The sequence below is a fragment of the Pollachius pollachius genome (assembly GCF_949987615.1).
Source record: "Pollachius pollachius genome assembly, chromosome: 1".
Taxonomy (NCBI): Eukaryota; Metazoa; Chordata; class Actinopteri; order Gadiformes; family Gadidae; genus Pollachius; species Pollachius pollachius.
The window spans coordinates 44247007-44259504 of NC_136934.1; the positions used below are offsets into that span (position 1 = coordinate 44247007).

A 12498-nucleotide genomic window follows, 5' to 3' on the forward strand; every position below is an offset into this window, starting at 1 on the left:
AACCTCTGTGTGTTCCTGTGTGTGTGTGTGTGTGTGTGTGTGCAGGGTGCAACTGTGAGGATCACCACGGCTCCAGCCTGCTCATCGGCGTCCACATCAGCCTGGCCTGCATCGTCTGCTGCCTCCTCTTCCTCGTCTTCGGCTACAGACACAGGTAAATAGAGGCCAGTAGAGGACCAGTAGAGGGCCAGTAGAGGGCCAGTAGAGGCCCAGTAGAGGGCCAGTAGAGGGCCAGTAGAGGGCCAGTAGGGGGCCAGTAGAGGGCCAGTAGGGGGCCAGTAGAGGGCCAGTAGGGGGCCAGTAGAGGGCCAGTAGAGGGCCAGTAGAGGGCCAGTAGGGGGCCAGTAGAGGGCCAGTAGGGGGCCAGTAGAGGGCCAGTAGAGGGCCAGTAGAGGGCCAGTAGAGGGGCAGTAGAGGGGCAGTAGGGGGCCAGTAGAGGACCAGTAGGGGGCCAGTAGGGGGCCAGTAGAGGACCAGTAGAGGGCCAGTAGGGGGCCAGTAGAGGGCCAGTAGAGGGCCAGTAGAGGGCCAGTAGAGGGGCAGTAGAGGGGCAGTAGGGGGCCAGTAGAGGACCAGTAGGGGGCCAGTAGGGGGCCAGTAGAGGACCAGTAGGGGGCCAGTAGGGGGCCAGTAGAGGACCAGTAGGGGGCCAGTAGGGGGCCAGTAGAGGACCAGTAGGGGGCCAGTAGAGGACCAGTAGAGGGCCAGTAGAGGGCCAGTAGAGGGCCAGTAGGGGGCCAGTAGAGGGCCAGTAGGGGGCCAGTAGGGGGCCAGTAGAGGACCAGTAGGGGGCCAGTAGGGGGCCAGTAGAGGACCAGTAGAGGGCCAGTAGAGGGCCAGTAGAGGGCCAGTAGAGGGCCAGTAGAGGACCAGTAGGGGGCCAGTAGAGGGCCAGTAGAGGGCCAGTAGAGGACCAGTAGAGGGCCAGTAGAGGGCCAGTAGAGGACCAGTAGAGGACCAGTAGAGGACCAGTAGAGGGCCAGTAGAGGACCAGTAGAGGGCCAGTAGAGGGCCAGTAGGGGGCCAGTAGAGGGCCAGTAGAGGGCCAGTAGAGGACCAGTAGAGTGCCAGTAGAGGGCCAGTAGAGGACCAGTAGAGGACCAGTAGAGGGCCAGTAGAGGGCCAGTAGAGGGCCAGTAGAGGGCCAGTAGGGGGCCAGTAGAGGGCCAGTAGGGGGCCAGTAGAGGACCAGTAGAGGGCCAGTAGAGGGCCAGTAGGGGGCCAGTAGAGGACCAGTAGAGGACCAGTAGAGGGGCAGTAGGGGGCCAGTAGAGTGGTTAGGACTCTGGGACGATTTCGTCCGTTTTCTCTGCAGAAAGGGGACCCAGGACCGCTGGACCCTTCCTAGGGGCCCCGTTGGAACCAGGGCCCCTAAAGACGTAGCATCCCCGGGTCGTCCCGAAGCCATTGAGCTGAGGATTCAGGTTAGTTACCCCTTGTTTAGAAACAAACATACACACACTGACACACCAACACTCAAACACACATGCACACACACACACACACACGCACACACACACACACACACGCACACACACACACTCACTCACTCACTCACTCACTCACTCACTCACTCACTCACTCACTCACTCACTCACTCACTCACACACACACACACTCTCACACACATGCACACATGCACACACACACACTACCACACAAACACAAAGACATTGTCGTTGTATTAACGTCCGATTGCCCACCCACAGGGACGTGACCCCACCCCTGCTCCAGCGGTGGAGAACCCTCCTCCGCCCTGCCAGGTCCTGGTGGAGGAACCACCCCCCTGCCGCTCCGGCACAGGCACTGGCTAACACACAAGCTCTCCCTAACCCTCAGCCTTTCCCCTTACCCATACCCTCACCCTTACCCCACGCCCTGTCTCTTGGTCTCTGCTTCCTCGCCTGTCCTGCAAACCAAAGCATTACCCCCTTAGAGTCGCAGCACAGGGCTGTCCAAGAACTTGAGATATGTTTTAGAAGTGAAGAGTCACTATGAAGATGTCCCTTTGCTTTGACTTCAGCTCAAGGAGTTGCCTCTTCATTGTTTTGGAACCAAGCTACCTGTTACAGAACACGCATTTCCCTAAAGTCTCCTAAAGGGACTGTGCTGTCTGTGTATCCCTGTGTGCTGATTCAACACCTCACACAAACTCACTCTTTATGATTTTCACCAACGATGCCCACTTTTATATTCTGCCAAACGCTTCGTCCCAGCGGCCTTGCGGCTGTCCGAGCAGAGAGCCTCCCAGCGAGGGATGGTGCCAAAGTTACAGCTCTGCTCCGACACGCCCTTCATGAACGACAAGCCTTAGCCACCGACATGGCCTCCAATGTTTGACTGAGTCCTGACAGCAGGAGGCGAAGCAGAGGCAACCCCCCCTCCTCCCTCCTCCTTCCTCCCCACAGAACTCTTTAGCTCCAAAGATAGCTACCTCAGCTTGGCCACAGACGCCTCAGTTACACAAGGAACCACTTTGCCTCGAGCTGCTGGAAAAGCAAGCCAACCCCCAACCAAAAGGGCTGTCTGATGCCCCTGTTCTAATGTATGTAATGCCTTTGTCCGTGTCAACAGCCCACCTCCTGTGGGGTAATACAGGAGCCCTGAGACTGTGAATGTTGTTGCTGCTGCGCCTCTTCCTCCTCCTCTTCCCCGGGCCTGACGGGGAAGCCGAGGGGGTCATGGTGTGTTGTGCCTCACTACCCAGACCTTCTGGACTGGTTCTGGAACATTCTGCTTCTGGTAAAGGAGTATTGTTTAGCATCAGGGTCCCAATGTTTGTGAATGAGGTCTTATTACGTGGACCGACCTGAGGATCGAGGTCCTCGACACAGGGGGCAGGAAACAGGATGTCCAAGTCCCTTCCTCTTCACCTGTTCCAGTTCTCTGGAATGTTCTAGAAGCTTTCTGCCGCTACGCTAAAGAATACCTCTGGCCTGTTGAGCTTCACAGAGACATGATTTTTCTATGACACACCATTTTAATTTTCTTTTAAAAAAAATGATTTGAACAAAAAGTATCTCTACGTTTACAGAACTGCCTCTCTGTAGATCTATTTAGAAAGATATCCAAAGATGAAAAGTGTTTTGTGCAGGCTGTAAGTGTTGAGGTGTCGGGGTGAACAGTCCTCTCCTTCTTCCCACGGGACAGATTTTGATCTCTTTTTGACTTGAGGATAATTCTGTATTTTCACATATTATGAAGAGAACTCCCTAGAAGTAGTGAAGTCTGCCAAATACGTGTATCTTGACCTGTAGGAAACACAAGAACCAAATGTCAGATTAATTTTTATACTCTTTGATATAGAAGCCCAGTATGATGAGGGATTTTACTTTGGATTGCGCGTGTTTGTTTGTAGTTAGATGGGGCCCACCGGTGGGGTCCTTGTCTTGTCATGCATGAACATGATAACTAGACCAACCAATACAAACTATTTGCTAACTCAGACCCTTAGTTTAACAGTTAACTAGACCAACCATTATACACCATTAGTTAACCAGGCCAACCAAAACACACAGTTAGTTAACCAGGCCACTCAATACTGACCATAAGTAAACCAGACCAAATAGTTAGTTAGCAAGAACCTTGCTAGTTAGTTAGCAAGGTTCTTGCTAACTAACCTAGTTAGTTAGCAAGAACAGAACACTGTTCTTTATCAAGCCCAATTAAACAGTTTACTAGACCACACAATAGTCTCCAAACCAAATAGTAGCCCAACCAATAAGTTAACCAAAACCTTTGTTAAAATACAGACAGAGATTCACACCCTTCATTGTGGTTCCAAACAAGTAATTGTAAAATATATTAGAAATAACTTTGTCAGTTATTTAGTTTTTTTTTTTTTTTTTTTACCATTATACCTGTCAGATGTGAAAGGAGTATGCTGCCAAAATAAGAGCTTCTTTAACATGCTATTCTATAGTTTGTTGACCCTGTGATGAATTTTGTAGTTAGAAGATGTGAAACTGTGTTTTCTGCATCGGGTAAGGTAAATCACCTTTATAACCTATAACGTCTGCATATGGGAGCAACAGCCATAAAAATATATGTTTACTTGCCATATTTAATAAGCCATAAGGATTGTTTTGAAGCCATATTCTACACTATTGAATGCTGAAGTTCTGGTGTTACACATGTTCTGATGCTGTTATTCAGGTCAGAAACAAAGCTTACCTCTTGCTTTTTACAAAAATATTTAGTTTAGAAAGTGAAAAAGTAGAATGATATACTGAACCATGGCTCGGACCAATGAGAAAATGCTTTACCGTTATGAATATTATTTTCTCTTTCTTCTTTTCTTTAAACATCACTGGGAGGATTGCCCAAAGCTTTAAGATGGTTTCAAGAAGACTAGGGTCAGTCAAAGATTGATTGACACAGACACAGACACAGATGTTTTGCTTCGGAAATAATTCCATTACAAATAAAACTAAACAATTTGTATATTATCAGAAAAATGGATTCTTATTTTTCTCCTAACATCTGAAATGAACGGACTGCATTGTCTCTCTCCAAGATAGAAAACACATGATGTCCTTCTAGACTTCTTCATGTTCACCACGTGTTTCTGGTGATCTCTGTTCTTCCATCTGATGTTCTGATACCTGCAAACCAAATAAAACAATGTAGTTGACTCCTTGTCCTTTCCCTTGCTAGACCTACACACAAACCGACAGACAGACACACACACACACACAGACATAAGGACAGAAGGACAGAAGTTCATATAGACACACTAACAGACCAACTCTAGACCCCAATAGCATGATCCTGTTAAGATACCGAATCTATCCCATGTTCTATTTATAGAGCGACATCAGAGGCCAACAGGTCACCATGGAAACTAGACACTTAAAGAAGAAAGAGATCCACCTCAAGGGTTGTTGTTGTTGATGTTGAGCTATGTTGGGTACATTTGTAAAGGAGGAAACAAAATCGACAATATATTCTCCCAAGTTATGCAAGGCATTGTAAAAATGAGCATTGCACAGGTCTATTTGTGTCACAGACCTGCTGTGTGGCCATGTTGTATGCAGCAGTTCCAAGGAAGAAGGGAGTAGAAGAGATGTGACCTCATCTCATCATATATTTATGTTATTTTCCTCAGGAATAGGTTCTCTGAGTAGCCCTTTAGACAGGGATCAACCTAATTCTATGAAGCAAAGACAGATACACCTGTGTGATCATACAGTTTATTATTACAAAGAAACTCTGAGGCATACACAATCATTCCATAATGTAGTTGTATCTGAACGGTACATAATAATCTGATTAATATAGTTGTATCTGGTTCAAATAGTACCTATATACCTGAACAGAACAGAACAATCTTTTAATATAGTTATATCTGGAATATGTGATTTGTTCATCTGTGCCACACCCATCTCAATTCTAAAAGATTATATTTATCAATGCATAGACTTCAATAGTACCAATCAATACAATAGGTGTTTACAGGGCTAATCAATCAATACAGCTGTTCACAGTGTTGATATGACAATACGGGTGTTTACAGGGTAAATTGAACAACCTTCACTATAATCATTTTGATGCACCCCCATGCAAATACCATATAGAGCGGTATACAACAAATCATTTGTATATATGTATATGTATGTTCATATATACTACTGCCATGCACAAATATATAACTGTATATATGCATATGTAACGATGAACAGGATAGATACCTTTATTTGATTCCTCATGATGTTAAAAACAGATCACAACAAACACCAGCGCTGAAAGACAGCTCTTTCTTTTAGGTATTGCTGACTAATCTGATATTTATTCACATGAAGAATCTAATATTCTGTGGAAATACAAAACACAAACGGCAGCCTGAAAGGGTTAGGGTTTGGCTCACCCTCACCCTAACCCTGTCCCCCCTTCCTACTGCTCATATTCACTAGTGGACGGCAGCAGATACAGGGTAACCAAGAGGACACTTAATACCATGAAGGTTGAAATTAAAGTCAAAATGTGCCTTTAAAGAGCAGGGATGATAATCCCTTATTGCTACCCTTCCAGATGCAGTTTAACAATTGGCAAATAGACATTTTGTATACTTGTTGTATACTTGCACTGTTATTCAAAGCATGATAAAACAAACCTCAGAGGCTTTGGTTTAATCCAAGCTCCAACCATTACACTTACCCCTTACCCTTATCCCTAACCCTCTTATACCCTCAACCTTACCGCTTGACCATTAAGGTGCAGGTATGGGGTTAGACAGTAACTACGGAGACAGTTTATTAAGGAGCAGCTAGGGGTTAGACAGTGAATGCAGAGACAGGACATTAGGGTATATTTTGGACATCATAATTCATATACATTCCGCTGAAGGTGTGTTTACAGGTTCATTAGAGGTAGAACAGTATAAGGGTAATTGGGTTTGAATTCATCTAGTGATCAAGATATATGGCTGTCTAGTAAAATAGACCACCTACTTTGTGTTTGTGCTTCCTGCTAAAACCCCAGATGTTTTCCTCGATCTCCATTGTTCCAATAATCAAATGCTCAACAAGAATCTCCATCAGAGTTTGAATCGTCTCAGGGACCGAGGATACATCAGCGTGTCCTAACAGGAAGTGTGATAACGATTTTTACGACTTCATCATCAGGCATTTATCCGCCTGATATCGTCTGATGCTTTTGATTGGCCGGATCATCCACAGCCGGTGTTCCCTTTAAGGATACGGACTCAGACCCAGCTGGCCTGAACCTTTCACGGCCACTGTGTCGTGCTACTGCTGGTGCTCCGCGCTCGGGTGACCACGTCTCCCATCGAGCATTGGGGGTAAAAAAAAAAAAAAACACACCCTCGGAGGTCGCCATGCCTCTGAAGTCCAAGAGGAGGACTCGACCGTGTTTCCTAGGGCCCCCCCGCCCAGGGGCCCTATGTGTGGTGGGCGCTGGCTGGGTCCGAGTCGGGCTCCCCGCTGTGGGGTTGCTGTCGGGCGGAGAGGCGGTCCAGAGACCGGGGGGAGGCTCCGAGGTCCCTGGGGGCGGGGCAGCAGCAGGCGGTCAGGTCGGCCCTGAAGGAGGGCGTGTAGAAGCCGTAGATGATGGGGTCGCAGCAGGTGTTGAGGTTTCCGAACACAAACAGGCCGTGGTGGACGTACTCTGGTGTCACCGCCAGCATCTGGGGCTGGAACCAGTACCAGATGCCCAGGAGGTAGTACGGAGTCCAGCACACAATGAAGGACATCACGATGATGATGGTCATCTTCAGGGTCTTCATCCGAGCCTTGGGGATCATGTCTGTTCCGCTGCGCCTCAGGTATGACTCTCCGGCTGCCGACACAAACAACATACTTATTTAGCACCATACATTACCATATGATACTGTACATTGCCATGCATACCCTCACGGTGCCATCATTACCATTGTTACCATGCATTACCCCGGCCTATTATCATACATTACCAAACATGACAGTTACATTACCCATACATTACCCATTCATTACCAATAAATTACCCATAATTATCAAGTAGTCATAATCTACCTATACATTACCAAACATTACCAAAATGTTACCCAGTCAGCATTTCAGTGTGTGCGCGTGTGTTCTCGTGCTTGTGCGTGTGTGTGCGTATCAGTGTGTGTGTCAGTGAGTGTCTGTGTATCTGTGTGATTGTGTGTGTGTGTGTGTGTCTGTGTGTGTCTGTGTGTGTCTGTGTGAGTGTGTGTGTGAGTGTGTGTGTCTGTGTGTGCGTGTGTGTGTGTGTGTGTGCGTGCATGTGCTTGTGTGCGCTACCCTTGTTCTGCTGGTGTTGTCGGTTGATGTGGAGGAGGATTCGGGAGTAGCAGCAGGCCATGACCAGCAGGGGGACGACGTACAGCGTAACGAAGTGGAACATGTTGTAGAGGGTCTCCTGCCAGCGCTGGGGGAAGCTGCCGTGCGTAACACACTGCGTGAAGTCCACTCCTTCAGCCTTCAGTGCCCCGAATATAAACAGCTGGAGGAAAAAAACGTTTTATGGTCTTAAAGTTCAATTTGCTACCCTCTCTACCATCACATAACATGTCATAGGTTCAGTATCACATAACATGTTATATAGCTAGTAACACATTAAATGTTATGTCTCTAATATGTTATAAATCTAATATCACAAGACATGCCATGTTAGCCTCAAACAAAGTGGTCTTCCTTTGGCTCTACAGTAACTATGCATTCAAATACTTTAAAAGAGAAGTCACATTTTTTCTATTACTTCACTACTACTTCTCTTTCCTTTAAACTGCATTCCTAGCATTGTTCACATCTATCATTAAAGCACTGTGCTGGTATAAGCTGGGGCTAGCAACAGGAGGTGTACAAACATCTAATCTTCAGTCCCATGAGAAAAGCACATTCTTCTAGGGATTTTAATTTACTCTCACTCACACAAACACACACACACACACACACACACACACACACACACACACCCACACACACACACACACACATCTATCCCTAAAAGTTAATTAACGGTTGGCATGATGTTGGTTGACAAGTTACAAGAGTAAACTATCAGAACAACATATACACAGTGTTGCAATAACAGTCGCAAACACTGTGTCTGCAGTAACAGCACTACTGTGTATATAGACCACCAGTAGAACACCAGTAGGCTTACCTGTGGTGTAGTGTTATATGGTATCACCTGGTGTTTCCTGTAGTGTGACTTGTATTGAAGTTCCACCTTGGATGACTCGTATTGCCATCTCTGGTGTAATCTGATGTTACCTGTAGTATTGTCTGGTGTTACAAGTGCCATCTGTAGTGTTACCTGTAGTGTCACCTGTAGTATTACCTGAGGTGTTACCTGAGGTGTTATATAGATGTTCCCTCGAGGATAACCTGTAGTGTGGCCTGTGCTGTTACCTGGTATCCCCTATAATGTTATATGTAATGGTATTTGTAATGACACCTGTACTGTTATCTGTAATGTTAACAGCGTGTTACCTGTACTGTTATCTGTAATGTTAACAGCGTGTTACCTGTATTGTTTCCTGTAGTGTTGCTTGTTGCTGTCACCTGTTGTGACCTGTAGTGTTACCTGTGCTGTCCCCTGGTGTGACCTGTAGTGTTACCCGTGCTGTCCCCTGGTGTGACCTGTAGTGTTACCTGTGCTGTCCCCTGGTGTGACCTGTAGTGTTACCCGTGCTGTCCCCTGTTGTGACCTGTAGTGTTACCTGTGCTGTCCCCTGGTGTGACCTGTAGTGTTACCCGTGCTGTCCCCTGTTGTGACCTGTAGTGTTACCTGTGCTGTCCCCTGGTGTGACCTGTAGTGTTACCTGTGCTGTTACCTGGTGTGACCTGTAGTGTTTCCTAGTATGACCTGTAGTGTTACCCGTGCTGTCCCCTGTTGTGACCTGTAGTGTTACCTGTGCTGTCCCCTGGTGTGACCTGTAGGGTTACCTGTGCTGTCACCTGGTGCTACCCGTGTGTTATGTTGTTACCTGTGGCGAGGCCAGCAGTAAGCTCAGGCTCCAGGCGAGGCCCAGCATGCGCCGGTTGCGGTGGTGGGCGCTGAGGGAGTCCAGGGGGTGTAGGATGGCGTGCTGGCGGTCCAGGCTGATGACCACCAGGATGGAGGCGGACGACTGCATGGCGAACAGCTTGAGGAAGGACAGCAGCCTGCACAGCACGTCGCCGCCGCGCCACTGCACCGTCACGTTCCACACGGCGTCCAGCGGCATCACCACGAAGGTCATCATCAGGTCAGCCGACGCCAGGCTCATGATGAGCGGGCGCAGGTGAGAGGCCAAGCGACGGCCACGGCCCCGCCACACACTGATCAACAGGGCCAGGTTGCTGCAGGCAGCGAAGATGAAGAGGACCAACGTGGCGCCGACCCTGACCTGCGCAGCTCGGGTGAAGGTGGGCGTGGCCCATTCAGCCGGAGGGGGCGGGTGGGAGGAGTTCACTGAATCCATCTGAAAAACGCAACACATTCCATAAAGATGACATTAAATATTCATCAGCATTCTAGTACCATCTTCTACCTGTTACTGTTGTCACACAATATATTTAACATCATATTAGTACCATCTAGTACCAGATAGTAGTAACACGTAATACCTGTGACTGATCTTATGAAAAAAGTAATCGCTATGATAACCAACAATACAGGGACAATACTAAGGGACACCTTATTCAGGGACACGACGCAGACACCAATCTTAGCAACGTTATGAACTGACGCAAGGAATGTGTCACGGATAGAAACGTCAACCACGTTTTACTCCACACATCAAAGTATCGGAAAGTGAATGCAGATGCAGATCGATGGATGGCTAGGTGGATGGCTAGATGGACAGATTAGAGAAAGAGCGGGATGGGCTGTTCGATATTTGGAGAATTTCTCACCTTCTAAATTTCTGCTCCAGTGCTAAAATAAAACCGCACTTCGGCAACATTCATAGTTGCGATGTGTGACGGGATGAAGTCGACATGCCTTTTCCTTGGACGCCGTGCCGTGAATATCGTCTTTGTCTCGGCATCCAGCTGTTTGTACCTGTATCCTGCTGTTAGTTTCTGTATCCAGCTGTTTTAAGAGGAGGGAGCTGTCCCGGGCTGCGGGTGCTGACTATGCGGGTTACCGGGGAAACCAGATCCGCTACATCAGCGATAGGCTATTAGAAAAATGATGATTGGAGCCGAGACCCGCATGCGCCGTCCACTACTCGGACATCAGAGTTCGAAACAGTTTGTGGACAATATGCAATTTATAGAACCACGCTCGGTGACGTAGTGATCGGTGCGTCACGGTGCGGGTAGCAGGTGAAGGATCTAATGAAAACCTATGAGTTACCATAGTTACCTTCTTTCATTGAATTAAGGCAACAAAGACCATCCCCATGGATGGTCTATAAATCATAGACTATGTAATTGATGTCTACATACATCTGCATAGGCTACATAGAAGGAGGCACGTCATGGGGTTAGTGGTAGCAGACTACAAGGAGACCAACATCACAGGGGGTAATGCATTGCATTAAAGTATTTATAGATTATGCTGACATGTGTCCCTAGATTGGTTCCCTAACCACAATCCTAACTCCAAACACAGGTGGACAGACCGTGGTAGACAGACAGGCAATCAGACAGACAGACAGGTACACGACAGACAGAATACAGACAGGTAGACACATGAAAAGCAAAGTAAACAGAAGGTGGAAGAGATAAGATTGTTGGTCAGTTAGAAGGCAAAGAAAACAAGAACAACCCACAGACACACACAGACACACACACACACACACACACACACACACATACTGGTACACACAGGCACTGACATAATAGACTGTACAAAAGACACAAGCATGCACAAACACACACACACCAACACACACACACACACACACACACACACACACACATACTGGTACACACAGGCACTGACATATAGACTGTACAAAAGACACAAGCATGCACAAACACACACACACCAACACACACACACACACACACACACACACACACACACTTTTCCTACTAATGGCTTTACCTAAATATATTGCTCAAAGCGATAGATTATGTCACAGTTGAATTATGAAAAAAACAACGAAGAATGCAGTAGTAAATGAAAATAATAAATACTTATTTAAAAATGATTATTTATAATAATTCTAAACGATCACATTAAATTAATCAAATTAATGAAAGATCGATATGTTACGGGAGGAACTGGCGGCCTCTGGCTCACTCGACCTGCGACAGGTTTAATTGGTGCAGGCGTCATACGTTCGAAACACACAAACACCTAGAGAGGGAGGATGGGGGGGGGGGGGGGGGGGCAGGATGTGACAACAGTGTGAGAAAGGCGGTTCAATATTAACTTGATAATGAGGTGAGCAGAGCATCGAACACCATCATTAAAAACCAATCACCCACTCTACACCAAACCATACAGCCTTAAAACGAAGAAGCTCCTATAGAACAGCAATGTAAAGTCTGTTCTGCTGTACGGTTCAGAGGGCTGGCGAGTTTTCAAAACAGACAGGAGCAGCATGGAAGTGTCCCATAATGGATGCCTCCGACGAATACGCCAGATCCTTTGGTCTAATAAGACGTCCAACCATGACCTGTACAAGAAAACGGGAAGCCGGAGCATCACCAAAGAGATTACGCACAGACGTCACGCCTGAGATGGCGAGGACATGTGTTGAGGATGGAGCAGGACCGCATCACAAAGGTCCTTAAGATGGACGCCACCGGGCAAAAGGAAACACGGGAGGCCAAAAAACCACCTGGCGCAGAACTGTGACACAAGAGCTGGAACAAATGATGTCATGGGGAGAGGCCAAGCATGCTGCCAGGGACTGGATGCAATGGAGAGCGCTCATCGGAGCATCATGAGTGCTCTCTGAAGGGGAGTAGTAGTAGTAGTAGTACCCTACACCATCATTAGAGATACTAGTCACTACCACCCTCTGTTAGAGATACCAGTCACTACCACCCTATTCACTGCTGTACCCTCACTAGTACCCTCTGCTGTCAG

General features: G+C 47.3%; 2 protein-coding genes across 2 annotated transcripts in view; one reads left to right on the plus strand and one right to left on the minus strand.

Annotated features, from left to right (window-relative positions):
- Nucleotides 1-3556, plus strand: part of LOC307077011 (immunoglobulin superfamily DCC subclass member 3-like) — a 15880-nt gene extending 12324 nt beyond the window's left edge. Inside the window, exons 13-15 of the mRNA XM_079738250.1 lie at nucleotides 46-154; nucleotides 1316-1424; nucleotides 1710-3556. Coding sequence (XP_079594376.1) covers nucleotides 46-154; nucleotides 1316-1424; nucleotides 1710-1814 — 323 coding nt within the window. The 3' untranslated portion in view covers nucleotides 1815-3556. The remainder of the gene's footprint in view (nucleotides 1-45; nucleotides 155-1315; nucleotides 1425-1709) is intronic.
- Nucleotides 3557-6898: 3342 nt separating this feature from the next.
- Nucleotides 6899-10418, minus strand: LOC307090219 (gonadotropin-releasing hormone II receptor-like; the record flags this gene model as incomplete). The annotated part of the gene is made up of 4 exons (XM_079756793.1): nucleotides 6899-7296; nucleotides 7764-7965; nucleotides 9455-9931; nucleotides 10404-10418. 4 exons carry the CDS (start codon nucleotides 10416-10418, stop codon nucleotides 6899-6901), a joined length of 1092 nt encoding a protein of 363 aa, XP_079612919.1.
- Nucleotides 10419-12498: the final 2080 nt, after the last annotated feature.